Raw genomic sequence first — 22,875 nt, forward strand, 5'->3', positions numbered from 1 at the left:
ATTTTTTTTTCAAAAACCTTCAACTTTTGAATTTCGAAGAAAAAAATAGATGGCCTTAAAACTCTTTGAACTTAAAGAACAATTTAAGATGGACAATTTTTGTTTAAATTAACCCAATTTGAGAAAGCTGGATCAATACGTAGACCTTTAAATTCACTGGGAAATCTGATAATTTATTTCCATTTTTGAAATAAGTCGTCGGTCACATTTTTCATGAATTTTACATTTTTGTTGCTCGATAGCGAAAATTGCCTTCCTTTTAACAATGGAAATGCATTTAACTTTAAAAGAAATCACAAGTTAAACCGCGAAAAATCAAAATTACTCTTAAAAAAGCTAGAAAAATTACCAAATTATCATACAAAACTTTCAACTAAAGCAACCCTTCTACTACCAAATCTACATCCAAAACAATTGGAACAAAAGCAAGAGATAGTCTTTCTATAATTTTCCCGTTTTGCTAGAGATTCTTCTTCAGCAATTCAAAATGGTCAGGGCGGATTTAGTGGACGTGGACGCCCCCTCTCAGGGACTCGACCTCCTCACCAACCAAAGAGTGCCCCCTTTGGTTATATTTTATGACCAAAATTTTAGGCCGACAAACCCTCAAATTTTTCTAAGCCAGTATAAGCAAATTTTGAACGGGAGCAGCGCGCACCAAAAAGAACGCAATTTTTTTGGTCAATTTTCCAAAAAGTGCACCAAAACCGCTTTTTTGGCCTTGTTTTTTTTTCAAAAATTAGACTGCGGAGCAAAATTTTAGTCAAAATAGGGTCTTTATAGCGCGCGGAAAATTAATTTGGTCGACCTAAAACAAAATTTCGACAAAAGTTTTGCCCCCGCCCCCTCGAGAAAATCCTAGATCCACCCCTGACTATAACTAATCCAGCGAACTAATAAAAGACCTTTTAACGGTCTGATTGCGTAACATTGGAAGGCTCCAAAAATATCTATATCAGTTTGTATGACACAACGTAGATGTAATATTTTAGACAATTTCTTTTCTGGTAGAAAAAAAATCATTGTGCAAAATTTTTCCAGTTTTTCAGTGCGAAAGTGCTTCTATATTCCAAGCAATTTGATAAAATAATCGATTCTGGTAAGATACCAAGCTTTTGCGAGGAAAATCTGAATCATAACAGATAATCCCCCGCGGTGAGATTCATACAGAAAAGCTGAAAAAAATATCAGAAACCAAAAAGAAGAAAATATCTCAAGGAACCTAGACCTGCAGAGGTTATGCATTGATCTTTTAAGACAAGAGAAGTTAGCCTTTTCTTGTTTCCTTATACTTTCTCAATAGTTGCTAAAATCTGATCAAGAGATTTTCGAAATTTCGTTAAAATCAAAGTCACTTTGTTGGCTCGAGTTGGTTGTTGTTCCGACTATTTTCAAAGAAAATGACGGAATATTTGTGCACGGGGTAGTAATTTTGTCTCCAGACAAATTTCGACTTTTTAACCAGCACTATTTGATGGAATTTTTTTAATCATTCCAGAAGTATTTTGGCCCTGAGCTCATATTTGAAAAAATACATTTGAATTGTGATCATTTTCACTTGCGATACAACAAAAACATAACACAGAGGCAAAGCGGAGCCTCGCAACACTTGCGATGCAAACCTTATATTGCTCTTCAAAAAATTGAATGAAAAAAAAAGAAAATATGTTGAAAAAATTTCTGATAAATTATGTTAAAAGAATTACCGTGACAAAAATTGAAAAATTACAACTACAAAACTGCAGATTTGTATCAGATGAAGTTCATAAACAGCCCTTTAAAAATGAAACTTAATTACCGAGCAGCAAAAAAGGTGACAAACTTTGGGTCGAAACCTGTTGAGCCGAAAACAAAACTGGTGTCATCAAAAAATTCTTAAAAGTTTTTACGACCCATATCAACTGAAACACAATCCCAAACGGTTATTTTCACCTCAAAATTCCGCATAATAAGTTGACTAAGTCAATATACCAAACAAGGGAGAAGCTGCGCTTCGCAAAAACTTGCGAGAACACGGCCAAAAAGCAGCTATATCAAAAGAAATAAGAAAAAGTAGAAATAAGCTTCGAATTAGCAAAGACTCCGCTACGTGTAGCTTTTGAATCTGCGACCTACTGCAATCAAGGGACTTTGACTCTCACGCACTATCCAGAGCAAAAGTAGCATCAAAAACAAAAAAAAAACAATTTTGCATGTAAAAAAATCGCATATCATAAAGCAAGATTATGTTTAAATTATGCATTTCGAAAAACTGGGATATATATTGAATTAGAAAATTTCTGAAATCGAGATTTTATTATGGTTATGTTGTTTGAAAGAAATAGCTTTCTTCGGTTCACTTGATGAATTAAAAATGCATCAACTGTTTGTAATACTACTCGAATGTCACAGCCCATGCTATCAAAAAGCTGTAGGGGTGCCCCAAAAAGGGGCACCAATATTTGCGACTTAGGTTAGAAGAAAAGAAGAATCGTTCTAATACACTCGCTTGGCAAGCGTAATAAACTGAAATTGGTTGAATATTCAAAAAACAACAAAAAAAATGAAAGCAAAAAAAAGTCAAAATCAGACATGGTAAATTCACAAAATTGTGAAGTATCAGTTATAGTTAAACCTGTTTAAATTGGAGCAAAACTCAAGCTGAAAAGTTAACTAATAGAAACCCTACAGATAAAAAAGCGTTTCAAAAACGGAAATTGAACCGACAGAAACTAGGACGAAAATTAATGACCGAAAAAAATTGCGATTTGATTTTTTTTGGGAAAAATAATCACAACCTAAAACGGGCTTGAACCAATTACTACTTAAGTATCTACTTAGTTACTACTTAGTACAGTTAATTGAGTTTTCAAGGAACGGTCAGAAGTTCTCTGAAATCGGTCAGAAAGATTTCCAAAACCCAGAATTTTTTTCTGCAAAAATCAGGCCGCTTAAGTAAAGAAGATCCCAAAAACGGGTTTCTCCATTAAACACAACCTGAGAATTGGCACGGTAGTTTTCGCGTATAGTCAAAAAGTTTCCAAAAAACTGTCAAAGTTTCAAAACTTCGACTTGTTTGATGGTGATATTTTTTTCTTAAACAAACTGGGTATAGCCAGTTATAGAAGTAGGCTTTCAACAACCTGCTATTTCGATTTAAGCTATGATATCAGATTTGGCAAGATAGTTAGCAAGAAAAGTCAAAAACAGTCGAAAAATCAAAAATGTGACATTTCCGAGAATAATTGTGTGAAAAAATAGAGCATACCCGCTTATGCAGAAGACTCTCTCAACTTGTAATTTCGATTGAACCCAAAATCTCAAGACTAGTTCTCGAGAAAAGTCAGTAACCAAAACTGTCAAAAATCAAAACTTCGACTTGTTTGATGGCCATACTTTTTTCTTCTATCTACTGGGCATAGCCCTTTATAAAAAAAAAGGTTTTCAGCAACCAGTTGCTTCCATTAAACCTATGATACCAAATTTGACAAAATACTTATCGAGAAAAGTCCATAAACTGTCAACAAACCACAAAACTGACATTTCCGAGAATCATAGATTTTGTCCAAAAATAATGCCTAGCCGCTTATGCAGAACAATTCCAGCAATCTAAAAATTTGATTGAACCTCAAATTTCAGATTTGGTAGGGGAGTTCTCCAGAGAAGTCAAAAACTAAAAGCAAGTCAAAAAATTATAATTTTGACTTTTCCGAGGTCCATAAAATTTGGTGAGCGAAAAATTTGTGATTATTCGTGTAATCTAATAAGCTTCTCACAACACGATCTTTGAATTGAACCCAAAACCTCAAATATGGCAGGGTAGTTTTTGGGAGTATTCAAAAAATTTAAAAAACGGTCCAAAAAATCAAAAAATTGATTCTTCCGAGGGCGATAAATTTTTGCGCAGGAAAAAATTTGTGAGTAGTTGCTAATGCGGGAGAGCTTTTCACTACCCGTAATCTCCATTGAACCTACACTATCAGATTTGACACGTTAGTTTTCGGGTAAAGTGAAAAAGATTCACAAAATGATCAAAAAACAAAAACTTGTATATTCCGGGGGCCATAAATTTGGGTGAAAAAAATTTGGGGGTAGACGCTCATGCAGGGATGTTTTCAAAACAATTCTATTCATTGAAACCAAAAACTCAAATTTGAGAGAAGTAGTTTTCAGAAAACGAACAAAAAATCAAAAATATTGGTCAAATCTTCCCCCCACAGACTTTTTCGAAGGCTGAAGACAGCAGACTCAAGTAAAAAGAGACTCACTTTGCCCTGATACGAGCAGTCTTGTTTGTATTATATGCTGAATAAGCTTTGAAAACAGAGGCGAAGTTGCACTTCGCATAAACAAGCAAAAATATGACCGATAATGCTACTGTGAAAAACTAAATGAGAAAAACTTTGAGTCTACAAAACTTTCTAAGTGACGCACGCCAATTATGAGTCTACATAATTTCTAAGTGACGCAAGCCAATTATGACGCAAAAGCAGTACCAGTCAATTTTTAAAAGAAACTAGAGGCCAGCTAAAGCTGGAAATACCTGTTTGATAAATTTTGAAATTTTTGTATTGATGCGGAAGGACAAGGGTACTTTCAAAAACAGACCTATAGCAAAGAATTTCAAAAAAACCTTTGCAAAGAAAATTCAATCCCAATATTATGACTTCAAAACCTGATAATTTCATCAATTACTTTAGTTTTTGTAAAAATTGAAGTGATTCCAAGAGCTAGTTAGGTTGAAAGAAGCTTAAAACGTTGCTCATTAGATTTGGGTGGGTAGTTTTCGAGAGAAGTCAAAAAGTTTCAAAAACGGTTGAAAAAATCAAGAATTTGACTTTTTCGAGGGCCATAAATTTTTGTCCAAAAAAATTGAGCCCAACCGTTCATACAGTGGAACTTCCCACAACCCGTTCTTCACACAGAAACCAATAGCTCAGATTCGGGAGGGTAGTTTTTGAGGAAAGTCAAAACTTTCAAAAAAACAGTCAAAAATTCGATTTTCCGAGGGTCATAACTTTTTGTGTACACAATTGGACGTAACCGATTATGCAGGTGAAACTCCCACAGCCCGTTCTACCCATTGAACCCAAAACCTCAAATTTGGGAGGGTAGTTTTCGAGAAAAGTCTTAAAGTATCAAAAAAAGTAAAAAAAATCGAACATTCGACTTTTCCGAGAGTCATTAATTTTTGTGAAAAAAAAAATTGGGCGTAACCGCTTAAGCAGGCGAAACTCCCACAGCCCGTTCTACCTATTGGTCCCAAAACCTCAGATTTGGTAGGGTAGTTTTCGAGAAACGTCGTAGTTTCAAAAAGATCAAGAAAATCAAAAATTAGACTTTGTGCAAAAAAAAAATCGGAAGTCATCGCTTATGCAGAGGAGCTTCCAACAACTTTTTTTTCCGTTGAACCCAAAATCCAAGATTTGGGAGGGTAGTTTTCGAGAAAATATAAAAAATCCAAAAAAGTTTGCGTCGAAAATTCAACCGACACACTTTTTAAAGGCTGTCGAAAGTGGGGTTAGGTTAAAAGAGACTAGACGATTATGCAGGCAAACAGAGGAGTAGGCGGAATTTCTATTGGTTCCCTTTTTTGAAAATCGGTAGCGTAGTTTTCGAGAAAAACTAAATTTTTGTAAAAGTGAAAAATTTTTCCAAAGCGTCTCAAAAAAAATATATAAATTAAAAAAAACCCAATCCCATTCATTTTCATAATACCTGTTTTAATCAAACAAGAAGGTACCAACAAACATGCCTCAATTTAAAGAGCGGAGGCATTTTAACAAGTATACGAAAAAGTTCGTGAAAAACATCCGAGCCTGCCCAGGTTCGATATTTTGTTGCTGGTCATCTTCCCTACCTCTACGCTACAGATCCATGATACTTTGCGGCTAAAAAACAATTTGTAATATAATAGTCTGTGTTAATATCCTTAGCATTGGCTGTATTTGATAGCTGGATCAAAATGATCAAAGTGAACACATTTTGTCGCAACAATTGCATCGCAACCATGTTAGCAACTTAGGTTGCAAAAAAAAGATAGTTCATACTATAACACAATCTATGCTTGTGTAAATACGAAAACGCAAAGAGAATAAACTGAATTGAAAATTTAACGCATTCTGTGGGAACGCTTTAAAAATTGACATTGAAACTAACTACAGCAATTCTGAAGCCTAATATGACTTTCATTACGATTTGCAGTCAATGATATAAAATGCAATAAGTTAGTTTTCTCATTCATATCAAATTACTAAATCTGGACAGCATAGAAATTCTTGCAAAGTTCCAGGCAAATTCAAAAGAGCAAAGAACCCTCTTGACTGAATCAATTGCTGTGCCGAAAACTGCGACCGGATGAAAATGCGAACCAAATTTTTCAGTTTCCTTGGCTCATTCGGCAAAACATGACTAAACATTTGTTCAAAGCGCATACACTTGTTCACGTTTCCGGTCAGACTAAGAACCAAGCGCAAAGTTTGAGCAGGTGTCGCGAAATGTTTAATCAACCAATCATCTATCAAAGCGCAATGTTCGTTGTCGCTATGACTGTCTTTACAGTTAGCAAATAATGATGTCGGGTCAAGACCACAGGACAAAAGCAGCTGCAACATTTCGTTACTTTTCGCCATGTACATATGGCGTGGTCTAATTGTAGCACCATGTCTAACCAATAAATTGCACATATCGATTCTGTTATTGCTGATACAGAACTTGAGCGGGTCATTCCGATTGGGATCTGAATTGGCGTCTAGAAGTAGCTTGATGCAAGTCTCGTGGTTCCATAGAGAAGCGAGGAACAGAGGTGTCTTAAGACGCAGATTGGTTACCGATCCAAAGTGTGTGAAAGTGTAAGTGGCCGATCCATTTTGACTAGGAGAGGAAATCTCTTCGGGACTGCTAGATGCAACTGCGTTGACGTCAAAGTTGTGTTCAATAAGAACCTGTTAAAGTACTATCTCATATCAAGGTAACTTTTTAAGAACCCACTATGAACAAAGACTAGTGAAACTTAAGTAATTTTAAAAAAAACAGCTTTAAGCTTGAGAACAAGAAAAATGAATTAGCACAGCTGTTCTTTTACCGTTTTTTACCTGCAAAGCCTCAACGTTGTGCTTGAATACTGCTAGTTGTACAGGAGTCATGCCAGAGTAGCTCTCAATTTTTTTCCTATCTGTAACCGGAATAAGAGCCTTCAAACATGAAATGCTATTAGCCCACACAGCCGTATGTAATGGAAGGAGTCCGTCTTTATTGCTGATATTCGGATCTGCCGCATAATTAATAAGGAAGTTGACACAGTCCACGTGGTTCTTGTTTGCAGCAATGAAGAGCGGAGTTTGTCCCGAAATACTGTTGGCGATGTTGGCTCTACCGTCGTGTCGTAATAGAATTTCCACACAAGATACATGGCCATACTTACAAGCTGTAACAAATATATGCTTAAAATTTAGCTTAATTCATTTCAATCGAATATAAAATGTTTGTTTTGAATGGTACAACATCTTAAGAATTATTTCATGGCTACAAGGATATGAGGGGATTTTTGCACATTTTACCTACAGCCTAGTTTTTACACGTTTTTCAGGAAAAAAAACGTTTATCTTTTATCAACACAAACTAGGAAGGGGAGTTAACAAACTTATCAACTCCCCTTCTATTATCTAGGAAGGGGAGTTAGAAAAAAGCGAACAACTGGATTACCAGCTCTTAAGAACTGGGCCCACTTGCTCGCTAATTAAATTAACAGTCATTATTTCGCATCCGCCCGCTGTCAGTTGTATACCCTTGTAAGTATAAGCTTGCATCATATCTCTGGTTCTCATGTTAAAGAATAAAGCTCTTGAATTAAAAAAAAAAGAGTGATTGCACTATTTAAGTCTCGTTTTTTTTTCGCTTTAAATTTGCCTCTTTGACTTAAATTAATTATTGAACCTTTTGATCTGATGTCATATGATGTGATTCCTTTACGGGGCAACCTTCAACAAGCCTCTCGTTGGCTTTCTGGTTGTCCTATCATGAGTTATTTTTGAATTTTTGCTTATTGTGTTATGATAATTTGATTACTCATGATGAATATTTAAATAAATAAATAAACAAACACTTCAACTATACGGCAACTACAAAATCAGAAACTAACTCGAAAATGACGCCCTAAAATTTTTTAATGTTACCTTAAATGAGAACTTGCATCAGCTTTGGGATAATCTAGTAGAATAGGGATTACCTATATAGATGGGCGTCTCTCCTAAATTTGTCAGTATGTTTGTTTGAGCCCTTGCTTTCAGCAACATGTTGATGACCTGCCTTTTCCCCTGACGAGCTGCCTCGTGTAAGGCCGCCCAGCCGTGGTGCTCTCTGTGGTCCACATTACAGTCACTCTCCTTCAGTAGGAGACTGATCATTTCCAAATTATCGTTTTGTACAGCTGAAAAGAACATCAAAATACAACTTCATCAACCTCAACATTCGGCAACGATTCAACCATGGGAAAGAGTGAAAAAAAAAGCAAAACTTAAATATCAAATTCAAATTTTATTTTGAAATATCAGACTTCAAAAATTTAACGCAAAAAAATAGAGAAACGCACTGTCTTATTTTGAAAAAAAAACTCAAATTTCGAAACTCAAAGTAAAAAAATTAGATGGCTTTAACCCTTTTTCAATTTTAAGACGAATTTCTGATTGAAACTTCTTGATAAAATTCACCCGATTTGAGTGAGAAAGCTGGATTAATAGGTGATTTTTTTTTCATTTCGCCGGAAAATCTATAAACAAATCTTTTTGAAACTTGAGTTGTTCACGATGTTTTTCGCTCCATTTCAGCTTTCGTAATACGAGAACGTACTTTGTCTTTCTTTTAGCTGAATAATTTGAATTGACCTGAGCAAATGATAAGACTTTTTCCTCAGAAAAAAATCAACACGACCTATTTAAGTGTCTTCACTAGGTTCATTGATATTTAAAAATCATTATACAGTTTAAAATCCCTCGCCCTTGAATCCAGTTATACCAAAACGTCGTAAACTCTAACTAAACCAAAACGTAAAGCTTAAGCAACAGCTTACTGCCTTAAAAACTAACCGACTCATTACTCAATCCTTAAAAAGTAACCGACAGCACGCTCAATCCTTAAAAACTAACCCACAGATAAGGCAGTCAATCCGTCAATATTCGCGATGTTCAGGCTCGAGTGGGCTTTGATTAGCTGCTTAGCAACCGCCAAGTGCCCATGCTTGACTGCCAGAAAGAGCGGAGTTTCGTTTTCTTCGGTCAGGACATCAATAAATGTCCCGGCATGTTTGAGCAGGAATGCCAAAACCTCTGAATCGTTTCTAGCCGCCGCTTCGTGCAAAGCGAGCCATCCACTTCTGTTTCCTGTTTCGAGAAATTCTCCACTTATTGACACATGTGGCGATCCGTATGGAGGCGAAAGATGATCAGTTCCCTGTAACCCAGGACAGATAATCCTTCTGAGATTTAAATTTGGGAAAATTGTTGTGAAATAGTTCAAGATACTTACATCATTCAGAGAAATTGATGTTGATACCTCCGGCAGAGTTGAGAAAACGGAGTCACTTGAGGGGTTGCCAATATTTGCATTGAGGATCAGATTTCTCAATCTGCTATACCATGACTCCGAGTCTCCAGACATTTTATCTCATTTCCACATGTCAACTAAAAAAGGCTATTTTTGTATTTAATTTTATCAGGTAAAAATCATCTTTGAGGTAACAGTATTGGGGTCAACTAAGCAATAATAATTAAATAATAATAATAATCATAATAATAATAGCAAAGGATTTAGGAATATAATCCAAGGGTTCGCATAAAACCCAGACATTGCATTGTTCAAAGTTTAGTTTTCAGTTATAAAAGTAGGTTCTTCGGGTCTCTACAGTTGTTGCACTCGCATAAAATGCGCCAAATGAAGAAATAAATCGCCCCCCGTAATGAAGAAATAAGCTATGGATCTGCTTTAAATAATAATAAAAAGTAATTTTGAACTTGATCTTCGTTTGTTTGTATGTTAGTTAACCCCATAAAATAAATTTATCATCTATAATCTTATTCCATGTCATTACTGAACGTTTGAAAAACGAGTTTTCTCTAAATTGTACGTTATATCTTTCTACAAAGAAAAACTTTTTATTTAAAAAAAAAATAAACCAATAAAATTTTAATTAAAAGATGAACTTTTCCATTATATAATTAGTAGCAAAAAGTTCGGACAGACAGAATTAATTAAAATGAGCAATCAGTGCTTTTCGACGCTTTTTTGCATGCAAAATCTGAAGCCGAACAACCTTGAATTTTTTGTCAGACCAAATTCAAAATGCGAGATTGTCGGTTATCCGATGATTATGCTAGCCTAATTTTTAAATACTGCGATGAACATCCAGATTTTACTATAAAACAGCTCGACGCTTCGGATGCAATTGCCCGCCGTGGTTATAGATTTTGAGCAAAACTCGGATCTAATTAACAATCTCACCCACCCCCCCCCCCCCTCCCTTCCCCTATTGTATTTACTAAATAATATCCACCCCTGTAAATAAAAACAGTAAATTCGCACTAGAGCTTTGTATGTAAATTCGAATTTTGCTGCATTCTGATTGGTCGAAAGTTCGCTGCCAGTAATCTAATTAACAATCTCCTCCCCTTTCTTGAAAGTGGGGATTGTTAAATAGATCCCGTAATCCGGCTTTATGAACTTTCGATGTTATGTTTATTTCAGTTTTAATTTCAGTTGATGTCTAGACAGTTGCTCTTTTTAATTATTTCTGTCTGTCCGAACTTTTTGCAACTCTCTATAACTAGCATCATCAGGTAAATACAAATAATAATCAAAGTTGTAAAAATTGTAAAAGTTGCAGAATTGATTTTACAACTCGAACCAGCGGACGTAAAAAGATTCAACGCGTTCCAAAATAGATTTGGCTCCCAATGGTTGAACGTCGAGCCGAGCAAAAATTTAAGGTTAAGCTTTTGAACCAACAACTCAGAATTGCGAGAATTCGATTAGGCTCAAGAAACTTGCAAACGGCATAAGTGCGTGTGCGGGACAGTCGTTACCGAAGATGGTTGGCATGGCATTTCTTGCCTCAAAAATGCAGTGAGATTCTCTATGCATTCAAACTTGAATGCCCTAATAAAGCAGAGTTTATCTTGTACTCAATTCGTCTCTTTTAGAATAACGACACATCTACAGAACCTATCAGAAGCCACCAAACGGTTTGACGCTAGTTCCATGGGGGGCTAGTTCCATAATAGTTGTTGGTAAGCAGCTATTATGGGATAAAACGGTGGTAGACTCCTAAGCCCCTAGCAGGATTAGTGCTGGGTCTGTTTGTAACCCTGGTACGGCTGCCGCTCAAGTGGATGAGCCAAAAATGATAAGTATAAAAACGTAATAGATGATGGTTCTCTTTATCAACCGCTAGTTTTTAAGATTTAGTGTGAGGCTGGGGAAGCTTTGTAAGAACCGGAGCATATGCACTGAGAAACCCAGAGTAGGCAGAGAATCTCCCTGGCAAAACAGTTTAAGACATGGAACAATAAATGACCAAACAACTTCCTACTAAATTTTTTTATTTTTGCGCCAGTCACTCATATTTGGAAGTTTGACATTGAGCTGAACGTTCAGTCTTCATTTAGGGGAGAAAGGTAATATTTTAAAATTCGAATTGAAATTGTCATGCTCAAGTTTCTCGCGACAACTAAAAAGGCAAAAAGAAATGAACCAGAAGTATCGAGTAATAATCGCGGGAAAGTAGCTGAAAATTGATGGAAAAAAATTGCTGTTCGCAATTTTATTAAAAATCAAACGAGAGTAGAGCTGTCTTGTTCCTGGCAGAGAATTAGGAGCGACGAAGAACAGATAGAAGGCGCGTTGGAGTGGGCCAGAGCGAACCCTGAGTGGAAAGGTGGACAGCTGAAGCTGCCCAATGGTTCAGACAGGAAACTTATCGCTTGGATTAAAACTTATTCCTTTCAAACTTCTTCAGTTATACTTAAATACCCTAAATCAATTCTAAAGTTGCTCTACATTTAGTTACTTCTTTATATTAGGTAGGCAGAAGATCAAAAGTATCAGAGTAACCGAGTTTACAGTCAGGAGTCCCGTCATCACGTATTCCAGTCAAAATCCTTGGAACTTTCTAGATATGGAAATGATAATGATAAAAACAGATGACAAGTGTTTAATTCCTTTTCAATTAAAATCGATTCGGGTTACATTTTTTAGTTACTCGATTCCAGAGGTCGTGTTGATATGTAAGTGCCCACTTTAAATTTCTTGAGTGTGTTTTATGATACGTTTTTGCTAGAGCAGAGCCTGGAAAAAGGTTCAACGGACTTTCACTCGAGAGGTTTAGCACCCATCGCGCTTAGAAAAATTTTCGGTTTAAGTGGGGGGCTAGATAGGGGGGAGGTTAGCAGGGGTTGGTTAAGATAGAGGTTGTTAGTTAAAAATTGTAAAAAGGGGGCTTTCTTACAGGAATTTATAATCGATATCGTCGATTTAGTTACATTGGAACAACCTAGTTGCAGACTCACAACAAGAGTAGCAACGCGATTGTACTCGATAGCAAACTCGAATTAAGGTAGGTAATCTTGCCGGATTGGGTAAGAGGATCGGAAAAAGACAGTTTTTGGAACCCAAAAGATAAAAACCGCATAAGACCGCTTACAGCGGGGAGGGAAAATGCGTGACAGTCAGGTACCAGACATGTTTTGACATTTTTGACATGGTTTTGACATTTTTTGAATTTTAGTGAAACAGCAATCATAAAACAAGGTTAAAAACAAGTCCATCTGAAATGGATCAAAGGTCCACTGTCCAATGAAAACTAACGGTATACATAATGTTCCGACCCTGTAATTAAAGGCGTATGCATGTTTTAGGTATTTCGAGACTGTAACATTCGTCTACTGCAGTCACACATGAGGCTTAAGAAAAATAGGCCCTATAACCATTGGCTCAAGAGTCAGGGACATTATCTCTTGTGTTTTTGTACCTCAAATCAGTCGGAGCCAAATCGGTTCGCTTGTGACATGAGACTACGACCCGTTACAGCTTAAAGGCTACTACTAAAATATCCCCCACTCTAGAATTAGAAACGTCCCCATACTTAGGTCTCTGGATACCCAAAATACATGAACGCCGTTAAAAACCGGGTCGGAACAATCCGCTAAGTTACTTTTTATTAGACAGTGGAACTTTGATCCATTTCAGATGGATCAACCTAAAACTCGCCTTACCTCAACATAACAATCATAAAACACACTCTAGAAATTTAAATTAGTACTCACATTGTAGCACGCTCAAGAACCAGGAAGTAAATAAGTCGGTGAGCAACTCAGGAATCAATAAAGTAACTAAAGTGAGTTTAATGTTAGTCAGTTTTAATAACAAGAACAAGTTTTTACTCTAGACTGTAGTTTTATGTGGACCATTGGGACACTCAAGCTGTCCACCTTTCCGTCGAAGGTTCACTCTGGTCCAGTTCGAATAATTGTTCTCTCGGGAATACTCTGTCTTCTATTTCAGATAGGACAGCTCTACTCTTGTTCACTATGATGGAAATTGCGAATAGCAATTTCCTACCGATTTTTCTTGCAACTTTCCCGCGTTTTTCACTCGAACGTTCTGACTTCTCTTTTCTGATTTTCATTTATCGCGAGAAAATCGTGCATGACATGCTCCATTCGAATTTTTGAAAAATTAAATTTCTCTCCAAAATCAAGTAATTTTTGCTTCTCTCAAGGTCAAAACTTCCAAATATGACCGACTGGCACATACTCCCCGGACTCGAGATCGATGTCCTCATCGCGTGCCGTCGTCTACCAGTGAGTCCCAGAAAACCGAGTGTTGCTCAAGATACAGTGCCAGTGGTCATTTACAGAAGTTTGCAGCAGACTTAAGCTTATCTACACCCCAAAAATTCACGGCCATGTAAAATTTTCACACTATCGCTAAACAGCAATCAAAATCTGCACACACCTGCACCCTTGAATTCTCGCTTTTTAAGCCAATCATTTAAAACTTCTTTTGTCCCATTCAATCAGGAAATTGTCATGCAGTATTTCCATTTATATAGTAAATATAGTATATTAATAACAATATTTGTTTGGTTAAAATTTCTTTTTCGTGAATCCAGGTTTCACCCGGATCCACACTCAAGCCCCCTTTCCCTCTCAAGACTCAAGATCCATTCGAGCCATCCGTTCATCTCGCACTCTTCGCCTTAGAGGTGCCGTCTCCTGAAGTACTGGATACGGCAAACTGTCTCAACAGTTCTTCTTCATCATCGGAGCTAATCACGATCTCCTCCCAAGCCTTCAGCTGTTCATATGATCGCATCCATTCTCTTTGCTCCTGCAACCTCTTCGCCTGGTTGGGTAGTGCTTTCACCCTAGATTCCCGGTTCAAACAAAAGGAATTGTGCAGGCTCAAGCTCACGTTCTTCGCCAAGTCCTCCTCTAGTATTGATTCCCTCGCTTTGGTGTTATCTCTAGACATCTTACCCACTCTCTTCCATCCTGTCGTGATCGCATTTCGATGGGTTAACAGGGGTCTTTTGAAAGCCTCCGGCCCAATCTCGGCCTGGAACTGTCGATTTTCCTTTTGATGCCTTCTCATGTGATTTTTCGTTGTCACGTACAACCAAGATGTCAGCGTCGCCCGAAACCATGGAAAGTACCTCAAACGGCTCCATACGTTTCTGACTTCCGTTGGTATGGCGAATACTTTGCACGCAGTCTCAAACAACTCGAGTCTCCTGCTGTAGTCTATTGCATATATTGATTCAGCCGTTGGCGTCGTCGCTTCCCGATACTTCATTATATTCTCATCTATCCATCTCAGAGCCAGCATCGTACTCACTACTAAGAGCGTCACCTTCTGCCGGTGATCCGGTAGCCCGATCGACCGAATTTCTTCTATATCCCACACCAGGCAAAGGTTCTTGTGATCTGGATACCACACCGTTTGTGCCAGACAGTGGCATGGGCACTCTCCATGGGTGATCTCAATGCTCCTGAGGTTACGCTCTCCCGAGGCTTCCAAGAGAGGCTCAAGTTCCATCATTTTCTCATGCATCGTGTCGTTCTCTCCTATGTTTGGAGTACCCCCCACAGGCTTTCCGATCACGTTTTGTCACTCGTGATCGCTTGTGTTCTCACTTTCCAACTTCAAAAGCTCTTCTCCCCAGATTTCACTCAAGTCATCTCTCAACTCCTTCGGTACTGCCCCTTTGATTTTCCTCAACAATTTGTGCAAGTGATGCGATACCCGAGCCAGCCTCACGCACTTGGGCACTGAAAATGCCTTGTCCACCAATATTCTCTGACTGGATGCTTCCACCATCGCCATGTGCAGTGGGTAGTGGCTTCCGCACAAATTGGCCATCATTGACCCTATCAGGGATTTTGCGTTCAATGGCAGGCCATAAGCTTCGCTCATGGGAAACCCCATTTCTGCTTCGAGACCAACCTTCCAGCTCCGGATATGTTTTTGAGTCACCTGCAACACTCCCGGCCATGATTCCACGCTCAACGCCGTCACCAAATGATGCTCAGACTCTAGCCTCTCCAGTGACTGCAGACTACACATTCTCGAGAAGAATCCGAGAGCTGTCGCTATGTTCACCGTAGTTCTCGCGTAACACTCCGCCACTATTTGTACTTCACTTTTCTCCCTTTCCGTGATGTCTTCAAACCAAGTAATCAGATCTTCTTTTTGAAAGGACAATATCCTGACACATGATCGTCCATCGCAAGTGTGCTCTCCACTCCCACACGTAGAATCCAGACAGCTACCCGGTTCCATCTTCTTTGCTGACTCGAGATTGTTCGTCTTTTCGCTTGACTCCTTCAGCTGAGGTAAGATCAGTTTGTGCACCACACTTAACTTCGCCAAATCTTCGTCTTCCGTAGGAGCTAACCTCACCCTTTCGGTGGTCTCCTCGATCAGACTCGCATGGGGATGTGGGCACCAGGAGGGTCTTAGTAGCTTCCATACCACTCCCAAGTTCGTGATCAGCAAGCCATTGCCATCACCCATGTTCACTTCAACTCTCTTGTTCGAGCGCGGTATGCTCAACACCTCCGGTGTTTTCTCAAGAATCAGGCCCAGGCTCGGCCTCTCTTTTTCCACCGCGTCTATTTCCATTATTCTTTCTGTCCAAAACTTCAGCAGCTCCGCTACCTCGTGGTTTCTGTGAGCGCCTCCAGTTTCTGAGTCTAAGAAGGGGTTGTAGGCTATTCCCATCACTCCTGACACGTATTGGTATTCCCCCTTCTCGCTGGGTCTCGAGTACTGCTCTGACGAGGCCAGGTTACGGTGAACATCATGTTCTTCTTCGAACTTCTTGTTAGAAAACCTCCGCACCTCATCTAGCTTTCTGTGGTTCTCTAGGGATAGTCTGGAACCATCTTCCTTTTCTATTCCAGTACTCTGATACACGTTTAAGATGATCGTTGAGACTCTTTTTTCCGCGGTTTTACTTCCGCTTGCTCTTTGGTGGCACGCCAAGATGGTGCTGTCAGACATCATTGACATTATCCATCTCAAGAAACATGCGGCATCCTTCCTCCTAGCCAGGCTCAAGCCTGAATTGTCCCTGGCCACGTGTTGCATCAGTGCTTGATACACATCTAGCTTCTTGCCTCCCAACTTTAGCCTGTCATATGAGGTCAATGTCTCTAACTCTATTCCCACCAGACTCCAGGTGAACATCAATTGTCCTGCGGTTCTAACGAAGGGATTCGCCATCAATGGCGGTGCTGATGAGGGTGTCCTCATTGCCTCTTCAAAATGATCTTTCAACAAGTTCTGCCAGGACCTCTTCAGCTGATTCGCCATCTCTATTTTATTAATCTCGGCCTTTTGCTGGGTGGCCCAATTGCGTCGCTTGCGAGCTAATCCACTGTCCAACTTCTTCAAGCAGTCCTCCGTTTCCTTCAATGTCTCGAGGGCCACCCACCACGTCCGAGAGGTGTTTCTCGTCTTGTTTTTCTCCAATGGATCACTCGTCACTTGCTTGCCCGTGGCCTGGTGTGCCTTCGAGATCCATCCTTTGCCGACATCCACTTCCCATGTCTGTCCGTTCGTTGAACCTCTCTTTACGTTTATCTTCTGGGGCATGAAGTCTTCCTCCGATGTCGAACTGGTGGAAGCCTCTATTTCCTTCTCTACTTCGAGTGGTCTTCTGAGCTCCGAGCTGCTCTTGTATGCCGCCGTCTTGCATCGAGCCAAAACCATGGGCGCCGTCTCTCTCAAGCTTTCTTCCGAAACAGCATCCACTGAAGGACTACCCAATCCCTCCACTTCTCTCTTCCTCTTGCGAGTCTTCCCACCTTTGCTTGAGGGTGTTGTGGCTATCATCACTGATTCGATCTCTCTGTCTACCTCCAGTCCTTCCAACTCTTGCCTCCCCCCTGCTCGAGCCTTAAGGATATTAGTACTTTTAATCATATTACTAGTCCCAACCTTATCCCTTTTTATATCATCCATTATTTTATCTACAGTTTTTTGTTTCAGAGTAGAGCTGTCCTCACATTTTTCTTCTCTAGTCTTCGATCGTGAATTCCTCAGCTCTACCAGCTTGCTCAGCAGCTCTTTTCTCGCCTTCTCATCCAGGCCCGTTCCTATCAGAAGCGGTTCTCCAAATCTTACGACTGTGTCCCATAGTTCCTCCTTGAACTTGTCCAGCGTCGTCTCGCTGCCCACTTCTTGATTGAATTCTTCCAAGAACTCCTGCCAAGCATCGTTCTTCAGAGACCCCAGGAATATGTCCCTGTTCCCTTCGAAAGTGTTCCTTTCCCTTTCCTCCGAGCTCAAGAGTATCATCCCCATATTGAAGGTCTCATTTGCCAATGGCAATTCCAGATTCTTCCGGGGGGACGGATTCAGAGGTGGGGTGGCAGTATCTGCCCAATTCTCCTCGCTCAAGTCTTTCAACAGCTCTTGAGTGGTGAGCTCCTCCCCTGATGGCCCTGGTTCAGGCGTATTCCCCACTTCCATGTCTTCACCGGCTTCACTGAGAGTTTCATCCATACTCTCTTCTTCTGATTCATGTCTCCTTCTCTCGAGAATTTTCTTAAATCGGTCCTCGACGGGTCCACTCCTCTTGTCTCCAGGCGTGTCCATTGACAGTGGTGATGGTGTCGTAGGGTCCAATTTCTTGTACTCCGTCAGGGCTACGTGCAGTTGACCTGCTGCATCTAGTTCTTTTCCCTCCTGTCTCACTTCCACCTGTTCTAAGCCATAGCGTGCCCTCTATTTTCTCGTTGCAAATTTCATGTCGTCCACCAATGCGACGTGCCCCTCCATCACGATCATCCTGCCATCATCCCATATGGGTAGCATGTTCTCAAGTCCCTCCTGCTCAAGAGCTCTCAAGACCTTTCGCACCTCATATCCGGGGGGCTGCGAACCTCTCATCTTTTTCGCTCGCGTCGTCCACGAATTTACCTTCGCTTCGCTAGCATGGAAGTAGACCGCCGCCGTGTAGCCGATGAACAGGGGGTCCCAGCCATCAGTGAAATCCTTCTGCATTTCCTCCGTCGTCATCCTCGCCATTATGGAGGGAACTACCAAGGGACTGTTCATTCCTAAGGTCATCCTCCTGACTATTGGGAACTCAGGCATGGTGGCTGGGAGGATTTCTTTCTCCATCAGGTCTCCAGCTCCCTCTTCACCAGTGCGAAGCACTCCTTCCAGGCAGGAATTCTCAAGATTTCTCGTCCGTCTGCTGTCAATGGGTTCAAGTTCCAGAATTTGGGATACATTTCGATGGGACCCTCTCGCTTGCCTCCCATTCTACATTGCATTTGCCCCCTGAAGTTGTACACTATTAGCTCGGCATCTTTCACCTTTCCAAAGAGTACCGTGTTGCTCATTCGCCCTCTGAGCACCTCCTGCTGACACCAATTTAACGCCGTCCCATCCAGTATACTGATAAGACTCAAGTGCGTTACAGAGTGACGATACGTTGTCACCAGGGGGTCTGGGAACGTGTACGTCTTTGCTGGACCATAAATGCAGGTCACCACCTCCTCTAGGCCCCGGATTATCCCCATTGGGTCCGACCTCATTGCCAGGCATAGGTCCGTCAGCAGAGGCATCCCTCTATTCGTTTTCTTCCATTCTTCTCTCGAGGTTGGATTCTCATCTTCACCCGTCATGTGCCGATTCTGCATCATGAGGTATTGAACTAGCAACGTCTTCAACCCTGCGGCACACTTGTAGAAGCTGGTTTCAATGCTCGTGTGGACTCTCCCCATAGACAGAGGCTCTCCATATTCCATTAATCGATGAAACGACACCAATTCCCCATGGGTCAAGAGTACTAGTGCCAGGTACCCATCAACTCGAAGTGTCTCCACTCCTCGACTAAACATGTATGCTGGGCCCATGTTGAACAAGTATCTGGGGTAGACCAAATACAGGGCCAAGAGCAGGCTGATGGGCATGCCCAGTATCTCCTGCACGAAGGCTCCAAAGATAGTCGCCGTGGTACCGAATATTCCTGCCAAGAATTCCTTCTCCCAGCAAGGACTCAAGAACTTGAGAATCTCGTAATCCCTCCTAGTCTTCAATTCGCCTTTGGCGTGCTCTCTCCAGTATCCTCCAATCGTCACTTCATTGGCGGCCGAGACAAATCTAGCCACCGTCATGTCTCTTACCTCGGCCAGCTCCAGTTGCTTCTCTAGGAAGCTCCAGATTTGTTTCACGAGGAGTGGTGCTTCTTCCCTCGTTTTATTCGTGACGTTCTCCAGCCTTGGTGTCAGGAATGGCCACCAGCCATTCTCTTGAGTCAAGCGATATTTCATCGATTCTAACTGTTTCTCCGTCTCGACCACATTTCTCCTCTCGTTGCTGGGACCTCTAGACTTGCTGGTGGAATTTGCGACTTTCACCTCCATAAACCGGAACCACAGGCTGGCCGTCAACTGGTTTATCGCCGTGTGATCGTCCCCGATGACTGGGCTGAACTTAAGTTGTCTGGCAAAGTTCGATATCTCTAGCAAGAGTACCTCATCCAATACGATCAGGACATCGGCTAGTCCGTAAAAGCCCCTCAGTGCATGAGATATGTCAGCCCATGCCGCCGCCAATTCTGATTTGCAAAGCCTCAGGTTCGATGGCTCCAACTCTCGATTGGGGGCTGCCATCAGAATCCGCCATTCATTCCCTTCTGCTATTAGGATCAAGACCGCGTACACGAATTGTAGGGCGGGTGGCATATTCGCGTATCCAGGGGATGTGGTAAACACCACCTTCGTCTTAGACCCAAATCTCGAGGCTACGTTCTCTTGTACTTCATTCATCGCCGCAAACAACGCCTGAATGGCCTCCCATATCTTCCTCGATGTCGGAATCTCATTGCCCTTCAGTTGCTCAAGAAGTCCCATCGCGTGCAGGTGATCATTCATTCCTGCAAACAATAGCAGCTCAGGTTCACAGGGCATTTCCGACTTTATTGCCACCACCAGAGTCAACATCTGGTTCAATTCAGCTCCTGGCAAAGAGTATATCAGAGTCTCCGGCCAGAACAACTTGGGAGACGTTCCTTCGAAGTCCGATCCCGCCACAATGACTACTCTCGCAGCAGCTGGATCTGCTCTATCATAAACTGCCAAGGTTTTGGCCAGTTGGGTGCTGCCACAGGGCTTCCCGTACCTGGGATCTTCCGCCAATTTCGAGCCTTCGTAAGCGGCATCAGGCAATTCCATTCCCCGCGGATTGAGTAGCTTGTCTACCACCTTTAACTGTGCCGGGGTTGCCAACCTGATCCTGGCGATGCTAGTTCGGTGCTTGGGAGGTTCTGCTATAAGTCCAGGACTCCCCAGCAGCTTGAGAGGTCTGTAGTTAATGGGTCCCATGATCGCTTTTGTGGGAATTCCAGTCAGGTCTGTGGTCTCCATCAACTTCGCTCTCGAGAAGTGCGCCTCATGAGCTTTCAACCAGTCCACGCAATGATGTCTATTCAAATCCTCGTGCGACACTCGTTCGATCCCCAGGGTTTCCGCCAATTCTCGCCTGCATTCCAAACTCTCTAGATCCAGTTCTTTCACCTTCTCAGGATATCTCAAGCGAGCGGTCTCCATAGACTTCTTTTCCCTCCTGTCCTCTGCCACTACCACTGAGGATATCGCCGAGCCTGGAGGTGTTGATGACGTTACCTCCTCAGACTCCATTGGCGTGGCACTCTGCAATCGGGTCTGATTGCTCCTCGAACTGTCTCTAGTATCAACTCTCGTTCCCAAGCGACCAGCCAAGGCCCTCGAGGCAAGGAATGGTGGGTTCGGAGGTGGTCCTAAAGTGAATTGGGCTGTCTCCAGCAGATCCGCCTCTAGCGTGTTTATGTGTTCCTGGAAGACGTCGTTCAGCCACTCCGCTCCCCTTGGCCTATCGAAATGGATTCCATCAATGGAGGTGTCTTCAGGGAATCCCTTTCTCTCCATACGCTCCGCTACGTCCAACAGTCTGACAGGAAGCACACTCTTTCGGTGTATCTCTCGGATCACCTTGTTCAGGTTCCGCACCTTCTCGTTCATCTCGAAGGCGTGCTGATCAAACATCATGTTGTAGGGGACCGTGCATACCGTCAGCAGGATGGGGTCCATCTGGATCCTCAGTTCCTCAAGAAGGCAGCTCATCTTGTCGTACAGCCTCGTTATTTTCCTCGCTTCTCCCCTTGACACGTCGTTGGTCCCGATCATCAGGGTCACCTTGTAAACTTTGGTCATCCCTAGCATGTCCAGGGTTGCCAACATCTGTGGCGTGGCAGCTCCAGCGAAACTCAAGATTCCCGTCTGCCAATGTGACTGGATCCGGGTCAACACCCGCACCAGGCTGTCCCCTATGATTAGGTGAACTGCACCCTCTGGCACACGAGGTGGCGCTAGATACTCCACCCAGGCTGCGTCATGGAAGCAGTCCCTCCTGGCTCCCTGTTCCGCACTCCAGTCCAGCCGATTATGCCTGTGGTACCTCTTCTCTGTATTTTTCTTATAGCTTGCGATCACGACGCTCCTGACCGGCTGTTCCCTCCAAGTTGGGGGAAGCTCTGGCCTTGTCGATCTTTCACGACTCTTCTGCTGCAATTTCTCGCCTAGCTCCTTCAGGCGCGATGAGCCGCCACTCAACTGACTGTCACTCGAGGTCGAGGTTGGGGTATATCCCGGTAGCACCACATCCATCAGTGGGCGTACAGGTTGTGTCTCTAGGCTGCGCAAGGAAGGCGTTGCGTCATTCGGTATCCAGACTTCCAACCCTTCACTCATGTGTTCTCTGGCCTCGCGGTCAAATTGAACCGTCCTCTGGCCCTGGGAGCTTCATCCACCTCCATGCGCGACTCTGGCCTCGAGCTGGTCACCACTCGCTCGTTTGGCCTGGCTCCCTTCTGTGCGTCAAGCTCGCGTTGTCGCTGCTCTATTTTTTCCAACTCCGACTTCAGTTGATCACGATTCGCGACGTTCTCCCGCACCCTTAGTTCCTGCTGATGTTCAGCTCTTAGCATCTCAAGTAACTTCAGAGTCTGATCTCGCTCGTTGACTGCCTGGTCTCTCTCCAGCTGAATCTTCTCCCGATCCAGCTTTGCCTGATCCCGATCGAGGTTCGCCTTGTTCCTTTCCTTCTGCGCCTTCTCGAGCTCTTTCTTTAGAACACCCAAATCCGGATATGCCTCGGTCGTTTGTTGCGCTCGCGACATCGACGGCACCTTACTTGAGCTCTGGCCTGTGGATCTTGCTGTTGGCCTAGTTGGTAGTGGGAATTCTCCTGCGCCGTGTTCGGTGTTGTTACTCAGGCCAGGATTTCTTGCCAAGTCAAAGCCCCTTACTCCTCCATCCACATTCCAAGACAACCATCTGGTCTGTTCTTGGT

General features: G+C 42.0%; 2 protein-coding genes across 2 annotated transcripts in view; both read right to left on the bottom strand.

Moving 5' to 3' along the window:
* The window catches only part of LOC134846208 (high mobility group protein 20A-like), a 60,007-nt gene that overhangs the window by 31,351 nt on the left and 5,781 nt on the right, over nucleotides 1-22,875 (bottom strand). The window lies entirely within an intron of this gene.
* On the bottom strand, nucleotides 6,066-9,666 carry LOC134845846 (ankyrin repeat and SOCS box protein 15-like). Its single transcript, XM_063862945.1, has 5 exons — nucleotides 9,502-9,666; nucleotides 9,123-9,426; nucleotides 8,207-8,407; nucleotides 7,074-7,405; nucleotides 6,066-6,923 (listed from the first exon to the last, which is right to left on the bottom strand). The coding sequence occupies exons 1-5, from the start codon at nucleotides 9,631-9,633 to the stop codon at nucleotides 6,225-6,227; spliced, it is 1,668 nt and encodes a 555-aa protein (XP_063719015.1). The 5' UTR covers nucleotides 9,634-9,666; the 3' UTR covers nucleotides 6,066-6,224.

This window comes from Symsagittifera roscoffensis, chromosome 5, assembly GCF_963678635.1.
Source record: "Symsagittifera roscoffensis chromosome 5, txSymRosc1.1, whole genome shotgun sequence".
NCBI classification, from domain to species: Eukaryota; Metazoa; Xenacoelomorpha; order Acoela; family Convolutidae; genus Symsagittifera; species Symsagittifera roscoffensis.

Coding starts and splice junctions, on each gene's coding strand:
- LOC134845846 (XM_063862945.1), bottom strand. CDS start 9,633: ATGTCTGGAGACTCGGAGTCATGGTATAGCAGATTGAGAAATCTGATC. Junction 8,408..9,122: donor ATTGACTGCCTTATCTGTGG/GTTAGTTTTTAA, acceptor TGTTCTTTTCAG/CTGTACAAAACGATAATTTG. Junction 7,406..8,206: donor AGAGACGCCCATCTATATAG/GTAATCCCTATT, acceptor TATTTGTTACAG/CTTGTAAGTATGGCCATGTA.